Below are 18,292 nucleotides of genomic sequence, written 5' to 3'. Positions count from 1 at the left end.
TACTTCCGGCGTAAACCCAGGTAGAGGTACAGAACCACAGATTGTCCAACACACTGACAGTGTTTTATTTCAGACTCTGATCCCTGCCTTGTAATTAAAAAGAAAATTCTGCCAGTCTATTCCTGACAGTCTCTGCCACAAGAAAAACAGGTATCCAAAACATACTTTCGTTGAGACTCAGAAGCTGGATACACAGTTTAAACAGAAGTGGGTTTGTGGCTGTGCATCTCAGCCACCTACCTGGGCCAAGCCATCAGCTGTGGTTGCCAAGGAGACAGCTGAAAACACCCAAGCAGGACAGGAGAGGGCAAAGGTAGATCTTCCTACAGCAGGATGGAAAGATGACTGACTTCAAAGCTCCCAGTCTCCGCAGCTTCTGGCCACCCCATCACCCCATGCTCCACCTCAAGAGTCATTTTTGTCATCAGGGTTGCTGAAGCTTATGGGCCTCTCCTTGTGGCTCCTCATAGTCTTCCCCGGGTTTCAGCTGGGGCCCAGGGATCATCACCGTCTGAAAGAGCAGGAGGCTGAGTTATCTGCCATCCAGGCCCATGACTTTACGCAGGAGAGATTCACCCCCACCTCCTCCGTGGAGGCTTCCTCTTCCCTGGTGCTGCATCACCCCCTCTCTCCACTAGGTGGAGCCCAACAGGAGTGGCTTAAGGTTCCACAGGCACTCTCAAACCACGTCTTACCTTAAGGATGGGCTGCTTCGGGGGTGCCCATGGGGGGATGACCTTGCCATGCATTCTCCAGCTCCCATAGGGATTTGCCAGGTGCTTTTCAAACACAACATACTCTAGGACATCCCTGGGCACACCTTCCTGTCCATACATCAACCGGCCGAAGCGGTCATAGATGGCCAGCGTCTGCAAGGATGAAAGCAAATCTGGCCTGTTAGTACTCAGACTTGGTTTGCCTTTTTTTTTTTTCCTTTTCTATGTCACACAACCATTCTGAAAGAGCCATAACAAAAAATTATAATGAGTAGAAAGAAATTATCTTGAAATTCTGAATCCAGACTAATTAAGTGATCAACTACTGACACTTTACCCTTGGAGGGTTTCTGATGGGGGACAGGAAGGTGGGGGAGGGAGGGGGAGGAAGGATGGCAGAGAGTGTCCTCATGCCCGCCTGGCAGAGCTAACAGCTACTGTGGGAAGGGCACACTGACAGAGCAAGGAAGACCATGGTGAACCTTTCCTTAGAGCCCACAGTCCTGGGAAGCTGCACCCAGGACTCAAGGTAGGTGCCCAGGCTGAGAGTGAAGAAAAGCTGGGAGGAAAGCAGACGGGTGCCTCTACCTGGCGGGTGTGCATGCGGACGGTGACCTGGCCATACATGTTGCCCGGGTTCATCAGACTTGAACAGCGAACCTGGACCACCTGAGGTGGCTCTAAAGATTCTACGAAGCTCCAGCGGACGGTCTTGTATTTGATGTCCCAGACCATGTCCTGAGGGCAGAGGAGAAAAAGTTCAACTGGGATTTTCCTTTCCTTTAGGAAAGCTGGTGCTTCTGGAATTCCACGCCTGTTCTCATTTCTGGACTGCAGCCATCATGTAACATTTCCCACCAAATGCTTTCTCGTTCCTATTTTTTCTTACCTTTTGAGTTTTTTTTTAAATATTTATTTATTTTGAGGGGTGGGAGGCAGAGAGAGAGAGGGAGAGAGAGAACCCCAAGCAGGCTCTGCACTTGGTGCACAGCCCAACTCCAGGTTCAATCTCATGATGGTGAAATTATGACCGGAGCTAAAATCAAGAAGCAGACGCCTAACAGACTGAGCCACCCAGTGGCCCCACTATTCCAAGTTTTGATTACGCTATTACTCAAGCCCACCTCGAAATCACTCTCTTTTCATCTAAATCAACAACTCAAGATCCACCTACCTCCTCAAGGAACCTTCTCCAAATTAATGAAATACACAGTCCAAACTGCCAGCTTATCTAATATCCCATTATCTGTCCCCTACACTTTAAAGAATTTTTTCCTTAAAAAAAATTTTTTTTAAGAGAGTGAGAGAGAATGCAAGCTGGGGAGAGGCACAGAGGGAAAGAGAGAGAATCAGAGAACCTTAAGCAGGCTCCACACTTAGCGCAGAGCCCCACTCGGGGCTTGATCACATAACCCTGGGATCATGGGCGAGACCAAATCAAGAGTTGGATGCTCAACTCAATGAGCCATCCAGGTACCCCAAAGATTTTATTTTACTGATTTTTTTTGAGAGAGAGCACGAGTGGGGGAGGGGGAGAGAGAGAGAGAGAGAGAGAGAGAGAGAGAGAGAGAGAAAGAGAGAGAGAGAGAGAAAGGAGGGACAGAGGATCCAAAGTGGGCTCCTTGCAGACAGCAGCAAGCCTGATGCAGGACTCAAATTCACAAATCATGAGATCATGACCTAAGCCAAAGTAGGATGCTCAACCGACTGAGCCACCCAGGCGCCCCCCACCAAAATTTTATTTTTAAGGAATCTCTATACCCAATATGGGGCTTGAACTCATGATGCCAAGATCCAGAGTCGCATGCTCTACCGACTGTGTCAGCCAGGGGCCCCTCTCTTACACTTTGATCATCTGCTAGTTCTTGGACATATTTCTGTTGACTGCATGTGTGTTGTTTTAGTGCACCCTCGTGTTGTAGCCGTGAAGAATGAATTTTTACAGGGATATAAAGACTAAACTGCTACAGCCAGATTGGTTGTACTTGACCATAGGAAGATGAGGCTGAACTGCTAGAAACTAAACTGATAGAAACAAAAGTAGTTCTTATGGTTCTTATTCTTAAACCACAAAGTTCCAACACTGGGGAGTCTCCCAAAGTACCTGTGCACCCTCGTTAACACAAAATGTATGCCTCGTCAGCATTTGCTAAATCCTTTACTACCCTGTAGATGCGTGTAGGACTGCCTAACGTGGTCCACACGCTGACGTGAGCATCCATACCCTGGGTTTCAGTACTGCTTGCTGAGGGACTTCCTCCTTCCTCATCTGCCTGGCCTGTGCCAAAGTCCATGTCAGCTCAGTACCGCTCAGTCAAAAACAATGGAACCTCAGCATTTGCCTTAAACTTCCTGTACTTTCAAAACCAGTCCTTCTTAAGAAACCAGAGGTGATGTATAGAATCTGACCATTCAGGAAACCCCACAGTTCTAAGGAGGTTAAAAACCTACCGGGAAACAGTTTTCAGTTACCAAGGTATGAAGCCGGTCATGGTCTGAGCTAAAAAAGAAAGAGATACAGGTCATTGGCTCCTGTTTTATGATACTCTGTACAAAAGCTGAAAATGGCCCTCAAAATAGAAAACAATTCTTTTTGCAAACATATTCTGCATACATACGGTGAGCCAGGTAATATCCAAAGAATTGGGCACACAAGGATGAACATGGTTTTTAAAAAACACACCCTGGGGGTGCCTGGGTGCTCAGTCGGTTAAGCATCCGACTCGGTTCGGGTCACAATCTTGTGGTTCATGAATTTGAGCCCTGCATCGGGCTCTGTGCTGACAGCTCAGAGCCTGGCCTGCTTTGGATTCTCCCTCTCTCTGCCACTCTCCTGATCATGCTCTTTCTCTCTCAAAAATAAACATTTAAAAAAAATTGTTTTTAATGCCCTGAGATCTAATTACAGATTGAAGTTATGTTTGAATCTCAGGAACAGAAACAAATTTCTTGGAAATTACTATACATCCTGAAGATGGGCAAGAGACCCTCATAGATTCATCACAAAAATCAAAAGCTCCTCTCATCTTCTCTTACCTCAAACACATCATCAGTATCGACTGGACTGGCCTTGCACCTTACTCTATTCTTTTCCTTTTTCCCTTTTTAGAGTAAACTCGCAGTGCCTGGGTGGCTCAGTTGGTTAAGCACTCGACTTTGGCTCAGGTCATGATCTTGCAGTTTCTGAGTTTGAGCCCCACATCTGGCTCTGTGCTGACAGCTCGGAGCCTAGAGCTGGAGCCTGCTTCAGATTCTGTGTCTCCCTCTCTCTGCTCCTCCCCCACTCACTCTCTCTGTCTCAAAAATGAACATTAAAAATAAATTTCTTTTTAATCTCTACACCCAATGTGGGGCTCAAACTCACAACCCTGAGATCAAGAGTCGCGAACTCCTCGGGACGCCTGGGCGGCTCAGTCGGTTGAGTGTCTGGCTTCGGGTCAGGTCATGATCTCACGGTTTGTGTGCTGACAGCTGGCTCAGAGCCTGGAGCCTGCTTCGGATTCTGTGTCTCCCTCTCTCTCTGACCCTCCCCTGCTTGTGCTCTCTCTGTCTCTCAAAAATAAATTAAAAAACATAAAAAAAAAAAAGTCACCAGCTCCTCAACTAAGCCAATCAGGCACCCCACACCGTATGCTCTTATCTGTGAACCTAAGCAAAAGATAAGCAGTAGTCTTTTCTGGTCTTTTCCTTCTACCCATCCCCCCAACCTGTGCTGCTACCAGAGTAAACTGGCATGCTGACTCTATGCAGTGTGGAGCAATAGCAAGAAAACAGACAGCAAACCCCAGCTCCTGTACATACAGGATTTTAGGAGGTTCCTAAAGGAGGGGCTTCAAGTAAACCTAAGGTCATGCATGGATTAACATCTTTCAGATACACATTCATGACTTCTCCCCACAGTTTAATACCTCCCTGGAAGTTTAAGCCTTTGTTCCTTTAAAAAAAACTTGTCCCTGGGGCGCCTGGGTGGTTTGGTCAGTTGAGTTGTCCAACTTCGGCTCAGGTCATTAACTCATGGTTTGTAGGTTCAAGCCCCACGTCAGGGTCTGTGCTGACAGCTCAGAGCCTGGAGCCTGCTTTGGATTCTGTGGCTTCCTCTCTCTATGCCCCTCCACCACTCATGCTCTGTCTCTCTCTGTCTCTCAAAAATAAATAAAAATTTTAAAAAAACCTTTTTTTAAAAATCTTGTCCCTAATCCTAGAGTGAGATTAGTTTTATCCATGTGCTCTGCCTCCACCTCTACTCCTAACAAAAAGAAAAGATTTCAAGTGAGTTCCCCCACTGTAGCTCTAGACCAGACTAGGCTGGACTAACCTGAGTTGTGGTGACGTCACCACGACCACCAGGCCGGGCGCCTCTCAATGAACTCTTCCTCCTTACTATCCCGGCCTAAAGATCTTCAGCAGAAATAAATTCCTTTGTCTAGTTCACTTACCATTTACAATAAAACCTACACTGAAAAATAAAAGGAAGACATCTATTTCTAGCAACACAATGGACTGAGCTCTTATCAAACTACTCCCACCATAAACATCTAGAAATGTTGAGACCGCGTAACATACACACAGACATACACACATCTTTTAATTCTCCAGCTTACTTCACAAAAAAAGTAAATCACTAGATGCCAGAAGGAAAGAGAACTAAAACCAGAATGGAAAGAATACACCTTGACAGCATATGGGATGATTAAAGGGATCTAGAAACAGGACCTGACGGGCACCTGGGTGGCTCAGTCAGTTAAGCATCTGACTCTTGGTTTCTGCTCAAGTTATTACCTCATTGTTTGTGAGTTCAAACCCTACTTTGGACTCCACATGGACAGTGCAGAGCCTGCTTAGGATTCTCTCTCCCTGTCTCTCCGCCCCTCACCTGCTCGTTCTCTCTCTCTCACAAAATAAACTTTAAAAATTAAAAAAAAAAAGAGAAATAGGATCTGATAGCTAGGAATGGACTCTTCCTAAATCCTCGAACCCTCAAAGAGCAGGAAGTTGGAACTGAGATCCCTGCACGAAGCTACGACCCACAGGAATCTGCACCCGCAGAACAGGAGACGACAAAATAGTTCACCAACTGAGAGAGAAAGTTTCTCTCTGTCTACGGCTGGCTGGGTGTGTGACGGGGTGGGGGTGAGGGGTGGCTAATAAAGTCATATACGCCCACATTATACTCAGATGTGAAGATGGAATTTATGATCCCTGTATAATATCAGTATTCATAAAATAAGAAATTAACATTAAAAACTGGCTGGCTGTAATACACACCAAGACCTATCTAGGTCACTTTAGGATTCATCCACCAGTCAATATATATATTTTTTTAGAGAGATAGCATGTGCACATGAGGAGAGATGGACAGAGGGAGAGAGAATCTTGAGCAGGCTCCATGCTCAGCACAGAGTCCAATGGGGGGCTTGATCTTTGACCATGAGATCATGACCTCGGCTAAAATCAACAGACTGAGCCACTCAAGTACCCAGGTCACTGCAGAACTCTTAACCAAAGGAAAAACAAAATCTGTGCCTAGAATAATAGCTGCTAAAATAACAGGTAGAAAATAGAGTTCACTTACTTGTTTAGACAAAGGTGGGCTTCAATGAAAATTTCCTTAGCTTTTTCAGGGAAGTCCTTTATTTTAAAATTAGGATCATGTTCTCTTATCTTCCGGACTCTGTAAAATTAAGTATGAGAGTTATTTCTTTTTCTTTTTTTCCCTTTAATGTTTATTTATTTACTTTGAGAGAAAAAGAGCGAGAGTGAGCAAGAGTTGGCAGGGGGAGGGGGGTGTAGAGGAAGAGAGAGAACCCCAAGGAGGCTCCATGCTTTCAGTAAGGAGCCTGACATGGGCCTTGATATGAAATGTGAGATCATGACCTGAGCTGAAATCAAGAGTCAGATGCTTAGCCATCTGAGCCACCAGGTGCCTATTTTTTTTTTTTTAAGTAAGCTCTACACCCAACATGGGGCTTGAACTCATGACCCTGAGATAAAGAATTCCATGCTCTACCAACTGAGCCAGCCAGGCACCCCAAGAATCATTTCTAAAGACTTCATATAATATCCATAACTCACAGCTTACATTAACCTCCATTAATTTCTGTCCACTTATTCAAAAATTGTTTTCTGAATGTGCCAAGCCCTATAAATTCAACCTTCTAACTCACACTTAAGAAAGACCAAGGCTGGGGCGCCTAGGTGGCTTAGTCGGTTAAGCGGCCGGCTTCGGCTCAGGTCATGATCTCACGGTTCGTGGGTTCAAGCTCCGCGTCGGGCTCTGTGCTGACAGCTAGCTCAGAGCCTTGAAGCTGCTTCAGATTCTGTGTCTCCCGCTCTCTGACCCTCCCCTGCTCATGTGGTCTCTCTCTGTCTCTCAAAAATAAGTAAAAAACATAAAAAAAAAAGGAAGACCAAGGCTTATCATAGTGAAATTCCAGAATTCTGGCATCAAAGAAAACATCCTACAAGCACTAAGAAAGAAAACATAGGTTTCACACACAGGCTCAAGAATCAGAATGACATCAGGTTTCTAACGTTACAAATTAGAAAGACAATGGAGCAGTGCTTTTAATTGAGGAAATTATTGAGCTCAGTATTCCATACCTGGATACATTATAAATGAAGTGGGAAAGTAAACAAGAGTTTTTCTTGGGGCGCCTGGGTGGCTCAGTCGGTTAAGCGTCTGACTTCAGCTCAGGTCATGATCTCTCAGTTCATGGGTTTGAGCCCTGCAATGGGCTCTATACTGACAGCTCAGAGCCTGGAGCCTCCTTTGGATTATGTATCTCCCTCTCTTGCTGCCCCTCCCCTGCTCACACTGTCTCTCCCTCAAAAGTAAATAAACATTTAAAAAAAAATTAAGGGGCGCCTGGGTAGCTCAGTCGGTTGAGCGTCCGACTTCGGCTCAGGTCATCATCTCACAGTTTGTGGGTTCAAGCCCCGCGTCAGGCTCTGTGCTGACAGCAAGCTCGGAGCCTGGACTGTCTTCAAATTCTGTGTCTCCCTCTCTTTCTGACCCTCCCCTACTCACGTGGTCTCTCTCTCTCTCCAAAATAAATAAAACATTAAAAAAAAAATTTTTTTTAATTAACAGAGTTTTTCTTAGACTTGAAAGATCTAATTTATCTACCATGCCCGAAGCTGTTGGGGAATGTGCTCCACGAAATAACAGAATAAACTATGAAAGACACACATAAGATTCAGGAAACAGGGAACACAACACAAGGAGGACAAAAGGAGTTATCAGGATGATGGGAAGGCTAGATTCCAGGACGTAGAGTGGCCAACAGAGCAACCAGTGGCTCAGCTGGTTGAGCATCTGACTTAGGCTCAGGTCATGATCTCACAGTTCAGGAGTTCGAGCCCCACATTGGGGTCTCTCCTGTCAGCACAGAGACCACTTTAGATCAATCCTGTCCCCCTCTCTCTCTTCCCCTCCCTGGCTCGCTCTCTCAAAAATAAAATTAAAAATTTTTAATTAAAAAAAGAACAATCAGTCCAGATTGAAAACAGGTAAGATGGAATTGATAAAATACTTAATGCTTTCCATTTTTGAAAAGAAATTTGCACCACCAGAGGATCTATAAGCAAATGAGAAAAAACCCAAAAAACAAAAAACACATTTAACTCCAGAAAAAAAAATTAGACAGGAAAAGTCATGATAATGTAATAATTGTGACTGAGCTGTCAACAATATTCTCATAGTTATAGTAACGTAAACAGGAATTCTGATCCAATTAAAGTGTTAAAGTGTTAAATATACTAAAGGATGAGAGACACCATAACCAACTGAAATTTATCCCAGGAATGCAAGGTTGGCTAAACGTTAAAAAAATCCATTAACGTAACACAGTATGTCAACAGACTACCGGACAAATATCACATGATCATCTCAACAGACACAGAAAAAGCACTGACAAATCCAACACCCACTTCACACTGTTTTCACCTGGTAGCCTTGCTTGTACTGTTCTGTCTCCCTAGGATGGCCCTCCTCACCACGCCCCTCTATCTAGCTCACTGCAAGCAATTCTTTAGATGCCATCTTTAAATGTCATTTCCTCCGGGAAGCTTTCCCTGGGCTCCCAGACCAAGTTATCTTTCCCTGTCATATGACCCCATAGCACCCATACTTCACCACACCTATAATTATTTAATTGTGTGCAATTAAATGGCTGTTTTCCTCCCATAAGTGAGAACTCAATGATAAAAATCACATGTGTTTTGTTCATCATCATCATGGACCTTACCACGAAAGAGAACACACAGTCCTAGAGAGAAATCCATGAGAGGAACTCATGGCGGTACAGTTACTAGAAGTGTACAGTTACAATCATAGTAAAGGCAGCTCCAAGAAGAGTCAGGGAAGGACTAAAACAAACACGATGCTCAACTCATTCTTGAGAAATGAGCTGGAGTTATCAAGTGAAAGAGGAAAACGGCATTTTTCAGGTAAAGGAAACAATGGGCAGAGACACACAGTCATAGCACAATACTGTCAAGGAATTGGCAATTAGTTTGGAAACGCTGAAGTTTAGGATGAGAAAAATGGGATAAGATGACAGCAGAAAGGGAGGCAAGAACCAGATTTACAAAAAGCCTTGAATACCACTGAAGAAGTCAGGATTTCATTCCAGGTAATTGGGAAACATAATAGATTTTTAACAGAAAGGTGATAAGATAAGATCTGTATTTAGAGAAGTAAATTATGGCCATACGAAGAATTAACAATGACTCGATATGCCTGTGCACAGAAATCTATAAATGACCCTAAAGAACCTTTGAGTGAAAAATACTAAATGTTTCCATCCTTTCAACTAAAAGAAAGACTAAGAAGAAGGTTTTGGCTTCTGCTCCTTAGTTAAGACCTCACTATCTCCCTAGGACAGGTCTGTCTTCCTGACCTTTTTTGGCTTTTTACTCTCTGTAGTACAAACTCTTAGGTGCTTCTCAGAAAAATACACTTTTATTATTATTATTTAAAAACTTAAAATATGTGATCACAAAGTGTTCTACGAATTTCTAAGTCACCTCCCTAACTGATGTAACAAAAAATAACCAATAAAGGCTGAGATGCTAAGAAATCAAAATGCCCATATTCTTCAACATTAACGAAATTCTATTACAGAAAAAAATATATACTGGGAGCTATATCCAACCCAGTTAACCTACAATGGCCTCTCTGGAATAAAGCAGGAACAAGAAATTTGTATTCTATTTTTTTTTTTAATTTTTTTTAAATGTTTTATTTATTTTTGATACAGAGAGAGACAGAGCATGAGAGGGGGAGGGGCAGAGAGAGAGAAGGAGACACAGAACCGGAAGCAGGCTCCAGGCTCCCAGCTAGCTGTCAGCACAGAGCCTGATGCGGGGCTTGAACCCACGAACGTGAGATCTGACCTGAGCTGAAGTCGGAGGCTTAACCGACTGAGCCACCCAGGCGCCCCTTGGAATTTGTATTCTAATATCCATTCCCAGTTGTCTTAGACACCTACGACAATTGTGATGCCACCACCTTCTTCAACCGCTCACTCTTCTGTGCCAGTCCTTCCTTCGAGAGAGATGACAAGCGAGCATCACCCTCTGGAGGAACATAGGCGTCAAAGATACCAGCTGCAGTGAAAGGAGAAAACAAGGCATTCAAACACTGAAAAGAGTCATCTTCAGGTCATATAAAATTGAGAGACATTGACATAAAGTAGATTAATAAAGTAGACTTCCATGTAGAGGGAACTATGTTACATTAGAAAAAACAGAATAAGGGGCACCTGGGTGGCTCAGCCGGTTAAGCCTCCAACTCTTGGTTTTGGCTCAGGTCATGATCTCAGTTTGTGGGTTCAAGCCCCACATCAGGCTCCACACTAATAGAGAGGGGCCTGCTTGGGATTTTCTCTCTCCCTCACCCCCTGCTCCTCCCCTGCTTGCCCTCTCTCTCTCTCTTTCAAAATAAATAAACTTAAAAGAAAAAAAAAAAGAAAACACAACAATAAGATAATTTAAGTCTTCTCTCAGAGCCTCAATTTCTTCTTGTCCAAAATAGAGAAATTTCACCCTTGCCTTCTAGGAACAGTGTGAAAACAAGATTGAAGATGACCTCATGAAATATGGTGTACATAAAGTAAATCATTATCAGGGCTCAATTGATTTCGTAGATAGTTAAATACAGTCCATCACAGTCCAAATCATTCCACTTTCCAGAATATCTCTGACAGAAAGAGATTTGGTCAGGGTCTCAGGAAGACCATGCCTCACCTGTACAGGCCAGGTGTAGGGGACGCTCCAAAGGTTCTGGAGGAATGACCAGTCCTGCTTTCCGGGCATGTTCTATAAACTCCTTTTCTGATTTGTATTTGCGTTCATAAGTAGGAGGTGTGAAACGCTTTTTAGTTCTCACTGGAACTACAACCGTGGACTGAGTCACCAGGACTGGCTGCAAGACAGGAAAAGGTTAGGATAAAGGTAACCTGGAAAGCAATCGATCTTGAACAGACTCTAAGCAAAGATAGAAAAGATATACTCAGAGAATGACTTAGAAACAATAAGGCCACATATTGGGGCGGAGGTGGACCACTTATGGGTGTCATAATCTGAAGCCTGGAGGCAACCTTTACTAACAGCACTCCACATTTACTAAAGCCTTTCCCCTAGCACACAACTATGACAAGGCCCAGGGATGCAGGGTTGATTAAAGCAAGGCTTCTGCCCTCAAAGAACCTTCAATCCCATAGGAAACTTACACATCAACCCAACACTGAAATGAGACGAATGCTATTACTAAAGCATAAGAAAAATCCTCTTTCCTTTGTATTTACTCAAGAGAGCATACAGCTCATTCCACTAGGAGGCTAACTCTAAACTTTACTCTGTCATTCTGGCTACCAAATGATCAGTAACCTCTTTAAAGGCCAGATCTCGGGGCGCCTGGGTGGCTCAGTCGGTTAAGCCTCCGGCTTCGGCTCAGGTCAGATCTCACGTTCGTGGGTTCGAGCCCCGCGTCAGGCTCTGTGCTGACTCTAGCTCAGAGCCTGGAGCCTGCTTCCCGTTCTGTGTCTCCCTCTCTCTCTGCCCTTCCCCTCTCATGCTCTGTCTCTCTCTGTATCAAAAATAAATAAAATATTTTTTAAAAGTTATATAAAAAAAAAAAGGCCAGATCTCTTTTCTCTATGACCATGAGGTTTGCTGTCAGGGAGCGACAATATGAGACTCCCTCCTTCCAGCTACTGTTCAACATAAGACATTTATAAAAACCAAGAGGAAGCGAGCCCAACTTCCAAACCATTACTTCTTTCTCCTTTAATACCTCCCCGCCAAACAGATCCAGAACTGGAGGAAGTTCATCCCCGAAAACTTGCCGGTCTTCATGGCCTTACCCGGGCTCTCGCCACCCCGCCACTTAGCTTGGTGGCTGGGTCTTGTCTACCTCAAACTCTTCGGTGGGTAAGTGTGACTTGTACCGTCCAAGCCCACCAAGGACAAGTGCAAAGTGAGTACCCCCCTCTACTCTGTGGTCCTCCTCCAGCTCCAGGAGTCCTATTCATCCAGTCCCTACCCACCTGCCGAGACCACCATCCTAAAGCTCTGGATAAACAAGGCAAACCCCGCAGCGTGGGGGCTGCCATTTTGTTCCCGCAAAGGCCGCTGGGATAGGACCTATGAGTCAAGAGCCCGGGGCTGGAGGGAGGGCACAAAGGGTGGAGCTAGCCCGGGTGTGGAATTTTCCAGGGCGCGCGCTCACAGCCGAAGTGTGAGCGGCGCGAACGCGCACGTGCGCGTTGAGGGGGGGGGCGGGGAGAGCACATTTTGTGCGCTTGCGCACTAAGAGGCGTTGGGGGTAGGGTGGAGCGCACGGCTGTCACGCGCCAGAGAGCGCTGGAGCTGGAGCTGCGCCTGCGCTCCGGCGTCCTGGCCGTAAGGAGTTGCCGCATTCTTGCAAGGTTGGGATGTTGCTGCACCTTGCTTCTACCTAAGCAAAAGATTAATGACTACTTTATTGAACAAACGTAATGACTACTCTTTATTGAAGCAAAAAACAAGTGGACTGACAACTTTTCTTGGTCCTTTCAGGAAAGAGGCACCGGTTTAATAATAACAAGTAATAGTTTATACTTAGAAATGTTTACCAAGTGCCAGGCAATTTTCTAAGCATTTTGCGTATTTAACTCAATTACTTCCCACCACAAACAAGAGTAATACTCTACTTTTACATATGAGGTTGGGCCACCGAGACATTAAGTGAGTAATCTATTTGCTGACACATGGCTAATAACTACCAGAACTGGGATTCAGATCCAAGCAGACTAAATCCAGAAACCATCCTCTAATTACTAGGCTGTACTGCTTCACATTCAGTTGTTAAAGGATTTATGATGTTGAGGTCATTCTGCAAAATCCATACTGTAATCATTGCTGAATGGCAAACACTTTCCACACTTCCCTATAGGTTCTTATCGTATTCTGCCAATTAGTGTTTATTGAGCACATATCTACAGTATTTTGCAATGAGTAAGAGCTTGTGGTATGTACATACAAGAGCTTACAGGCTGGAATATAATTATCATGAAAGTCCAAATAAAATACTATGGACTATCAAAGGAGAAAGATTACTTTTGGGTTTGGGAATCACTTGTATTGTCTTAAATCTTGACTTCTCAATTATACTGTAAATTCTTCAAGAGTAAGAATTCCCCACAAGTCCTAACCACAGCATTGAACCTGTACCATGACACATTAATCGTGACATGAAATTAGGTGCTATATGTATGTGTTGATTAAAGAATGTGTATTATTAAGCACTTAAATGAGAGAGAACATGCATTTCTTTTTTAATTTTTAAATGTTTTATTATTATTTATTTTTGAGAGAGAGACAGAGCATAAGCAGGAGAGGGGCAGAGAGAGAGAAGGAGACCCAGAATTCAAATCAGGCTCCAGGCACTGAGTTTTCAGCACAGAGCCTGATGCAGGGCTCGAACTCACGGACCATGAGATCATGACCAAAGCTGAAGTTGCCCCTCCACTATTAAGTTTTATGTTGGCTTCACATGGTAGCCAATACATCACTTCTGTCTGCTGTCTAATCAGTTTCGTTCTTTCCTTATTTTCTTCCTTTCTTTTTAAAAGATTTCACCTTTTATTTATTTATTTATTTATTTGTTTGTTTATTTATTTATTTATTGAGGAGGCTGCAGAGAGAAGGAAAGAGAGAGAATTCCAAGCAGGCTCTGCACTGTCAGCATGGAGCCCGATGTGGGGCCCAAGCTCATAAACCGTGAGATCATGACCTCAGCCCAAACCAAGAGCCAGATGCTTAACCTACTGAGCCACCCAGGCACCCCTAAAGATTTTATTTTTAAGTATCTCTTCACCCAAAGTGGGACTTGAACTCACACCCCCAAGATCAAGAGTCGCATGTTCCACCAACTGAGCCAGCCAGGTGCCCCCTCATCAATTTCTCAGGGAATGCAAACTTGTTCTATATCAGCCTGGGCAAAATATTAAAGGGAGTCAATATCAATTAATTCATTCTGAGATGAATCATAAGTGAGGCTTTTTTTTAAATAGCTGCTCTTTTGGAAAATTCATATTATATTCCTACCTCATTAACTCCCTAAAACACTGGGAGCCGTCATTGGGGGAAGTAACACCAATCACCAAAAGGATATTATCAAATCCTACAACCCTAGTAGTTTGCATTTCTGAAAAGGCAAAATAAGAGTGATTAGAGGAAGTAATAAGGTGGTTGGGAGCTCTGCCTTGCAAAAAACAGTCTTGTGCATAGTAGACACTCAGATATTTATTCAATAGATGGATGAGTAGAATCTCAGATGGAATATGATAAGACAGAGAGCAAAGTTGATTTCCTGTTTCTCCAAATACAGGGGGTTCCTTGGAATCCCTTGTTTTCCTATTGAAATTTCTAAATGGAGCCAAAGAAGTTGGGATATCCCTTGAGCAGTGGGACATGTACATGCATTTTCCCCCCTCCCAGTGGCAGATGACATCAAAGATTGGAAGTTCTGAAATTGTGCCTAGTGACCTACATTCTAGGAGCGCAGTTGATTTGAATGAAGCAAATCCTTCTGGAGAACTGGAAGATTCTGATTATAATGTTTATTGATTACAACAATATGATACTTGGATTGAAGCGAGTAATAGGCTTGCCATGTGTTTATATTGTACTTCCCTCCCTTGAGTGAAAGCATGAAAAGCAAAATAAGTGAGTTGTTCAAGATAAAGTGACAGAAGAAACCAAGAATTCTGACTTAGTAAGAAGTGTTTTCAACCGATCTTTAGCTAACAATGTTAGCAAAGCTTCTCTGTCACTCCAAGAATTAACTGTCTATAGCTTTCACGTAGTGGTTAAGAACATTATAGCGCCTGGATTTACATCTTAGTTCCACCTTTCTTCCTTACCTATAAAAAGGGGGTAATTAAGTACCTAAATCACAGGGGCACCTGGGTGGCTCAGTCAGTTAAATGTACAACTTTGGCTCAGGTCTTGATCTCGCAGTTTGCAGGTTCGAGACCCATGTCAGGCTCTGTGCTGACAGCTCAGAGGCTGGAGCCTCCTTCAGATTCTGTATCTCCCTCTCTTTCTGCCCCTCCCCTGCTCACGGTCTGTCTCTCTGTCTCTCAAAAATAAACAAACATTAAAAAATATTAAAATAAATACCTAAATCACAGAATTGTTAAAACTCATTAAATGAGGTAATGCCTATTCCCACTCTGGTTAGTGACGGCCCTTGCTTCCAAGCCTCGTGATAGGCCTGGAAAGTATAAACAGAGCCTAGCGGAATCCTGGTAAGTGTAGCGGCTCTTTGTTCTGGACACAGATCACATCCCTGTCCCCAGCATCTATCCCAGCGCAGTGTCGGTAAAGGGAGGATATGAAACAATATGTCCCTAACCTAGATAAACTAGAGATCCTCAGGAAGCCCTGTGTGTTAACTCTCTTCCCCTAGGGAGCAGTTTTCACCTCTGTTGAAGCTAAGATCCCAGAATGCAGGTAACTTCCAAGCCCACAAGTGACCCTTTATTTCTGTGCTGCATGACTTTCTTCTACAAGCTGTTCTTTCTCATCCGTCCTTCCACTCATCCCTGCTGCTGAGGACAAAGGCCTTCTCTTTTACCTTTTTCTGCCTGCTTCAGTCTCCTTATTTCTAAAGGTATGTTTGGGAGGAGATATTGCTCATCTGGCTCAGCCTGAAAAGAAGCCCATGTAGCCTGCAGTTCAAGCCTGGTCTAGAGTTAATCCCTTTTCTCGTCTCACTCCCCTTTCACTGGCTAAATCAAGCAATAATCCTAAAAGGGAATTTCAGGCTGTTTGTAACTTCCCCTCTCCCCCCACGCCACATTCAGGGAGGAGAGGGCAAAGCCCCTGGATCAGAGTAATCTGTTTCTAACCCACTTCCATTCTCAGGGATTACCTCTGCAGGAGGAGGGAGACAGAAATAAATCTAACACCTTAGCATTGGGAACGTGGGGAAGACACTCCAGGAATGCCTGGATGCTGCCTGCATGGAGCTCACCAGCTTGGGAGCCTGTTATCAAATGCTGGGTACCCTGGGAAAGGTCCCACAAACTTGAAAAGCAATGCCTGGAATAACAGGCATTATGCAATAATAGGCTCCCTATAAATGTGTTGAACAAAGAATGCAAAGTATATAGATTGCAGGCAGGAAATAAATCGTGGGCAAAAACAATTCCCTCATCATGCCTACAACCTCATGTCCTTATATGCACACCAACTAATGGCTAAAATCAATCCACCTGCAAATAGAGGAATGTGTGATATAGGGGAAAGAGCTCTGGGTTGGGAGGCGGGAGAAAAAGATTTAGCCCCATTATTGCTGACATTGACTTACCCTGTGGTCTCAGGCAAGTCACTTTGTGACTCTGATCACTATTTTTCACCATTAAAAAAAGTCACTCTCTAAAAACCAAAGACCCATGTGATGTGTATTGAGCTCCTATTAATAATGTACAAAGACGTGAGCTCATTTACATACCAACAAGGACTCAGGTGCTCAGTACACCTCCCTTCCTATAGTCTTTCCTCTGCCCCCCCCACCCCCCCCCCGCCTCCGTGGACAACGACATAGAAATATGTATCTTTCAGCTGACTGTTCTTTTCGAACGCTCTCCAGTGACTGAATGAGGGCCTCCCTCGCAGCTATTTGGGGTTGAAGCCAGGGAGGCCCTGTGAATGCAGAAAACTTCCACTAGAGGGTATCAAGTCTGCACTGGGATCTCAGACTGCAGGGAGGGCTAGCAATCCTAACAATTTCAGGATTTTCAAATATCTACCTTCCAAGATTAGGAGATCTCTGTTCATTGTTCCTTACCTGGTCTGCTCTGGACTGCTCCTTAGAAGGCTTAAGATGTCTCCACTCCTTTGACATCATTTTGATTTGATTTGACTTCAAATCAAAGGCAGCTTGGTAGAGTGGATTCCATGAGGACTCTGACAACTGATACAGACCTGGCTCCTCTACTTCCAAAGTCAGTGTGCCCGTCTGTGAAATGGGGATCATGAAACTTACCTTACAGGGCTATTGTGAGCACTAAGAGAACTCACATATGGAAACATGTGACTACTAGACAGGGGACCAAAACTGCTTTTGTACTGGGGGAGAATTCTAAGAATTGCCATAGGCTGGAAATGGAATTGAGGAAAGAGGGATGGATTTGCCAGAGCTGAGTACCTCCAAACAAGAAAGGTCATGGTTTGCCATTTTGTTCTGAGTCTCCCAGGTTTCCAGGCTAGTGCTGCTGGGTAATCCTCGGGCTTAGCCCTCAGTCCTGTTCTACCCTCTGCGTCAGTCCATTAAGTACCTAGTACTCAGTACTCTTCTGCCCTTTTCTAATCCTGGTTTCCTTGGAGGTGAGTTTAGTTTCTACTTCCTACTCACCTCTTAGACAAAAATCTCTTGCATTTTGTCCTGTGTTTTCTGAAGCGTCACATCTCTACCTGGTTCTGTTCTTCCCTTTTCCCCCATACTCACTTCTAGGGTGGAATGTGCCATCTGATTCTGGGACTGAGCAGAAGTCTGGGAAAGGGGGAGGGAATGCCTGTCGGGGCGTGCGTGTCAGTAGACACGTTACAGCTGCAGGGCAGACCAGGGTGAAACCACAAGCCAGAGGCCTCAGGGTGAGCAGCCGGAGGCCCGCCCCTCAACAACTCTCTCATCTCTGTCTTACCCCAGAGGTTTCCTGGCAGGAGTGGGAGAGGCTGGTATCGAGTCCTTGAGCCCTGACTCACTCCCTGACCTAGTTGGGTGTTACCCAGTTATCTCCCAAATCTCTCTCCAGAAGCCTTCCTTAGGAGCAGGACCCTGTCACCCCAGAAGGCAGAAGAGGCAAGCAGACCACCTACTTATTTCATCCCCATCTGAGGATCCCCCAAACAAACAAGAAATGTAGGGTCATTATGACTTTTATGCACCGCCCAAGAGGTTGCGCTGGTTGTAAAACAAACGGAATCTTCTCACTAAGGGAATGGCTATTTTCCAGATTGCTTTATAGAAACAATCAGGCTTAACTTTCTCAAGAAAGAATAAAATTGTTCTTTTTATTTTATCT

General features: G+C 44.3%; 1 protein-coding gene across 1 annotated transcript; it reads right to left on the bottom strand.

Annotated features, from left to right (window-relative positions):
- Window positions 1–39: 39 nt before the first annotated feature.
- MRPL45 (mitochondrial ribosomal protein L45) lies at window positions 40–12,348 on the bottom strand. Its single transcript, XM_029927846.1, has 8 exons — window positions 12,266–12,348; window positions 10,965–11,142; window positions 10,208–10,325; window positions 6,289–6,387; window positions 3,168–3,216; window positions 1,305–1,454; window positions 696–869; window positions 40–511 (listed from the first exon to the last, which is right to left on the bottom strand). The coding sequence occupies exons 1-8, from the start codon at window positions 12,329–12,331 to the stop codon at window positions 425–427; spliced, it is 921 nt and encodes a 306-aa protein (XP_029783706.1). The 5' UTR covers window positions 12,332–12,348; the 3' UTR covers window positions 40–424.
- Window positions 12,349–18,292: the final 5,944 nt, after the last annotated feature.

This window comes from Suricata suricatta, chromosome 17, assembly GCF_006229205.1.
Source record: "Suricata suricatta isolate VVHF042 chromosome 17, meerkat_22Aug2017_6uvM2_HiC, whole genome shotgun sequence".
Taxonomy (NCBI): domain Eukaryota; kingdom Metazoa; phylum Chordata; class Mammalia; order Carnivora; family Herpestidae; genus Suricata; species Suricata suricatta.
Note: the sequence above shows the minus strand (reverse complement) of the source record. Positions and strands in the feature narration are given on the sequence as shown.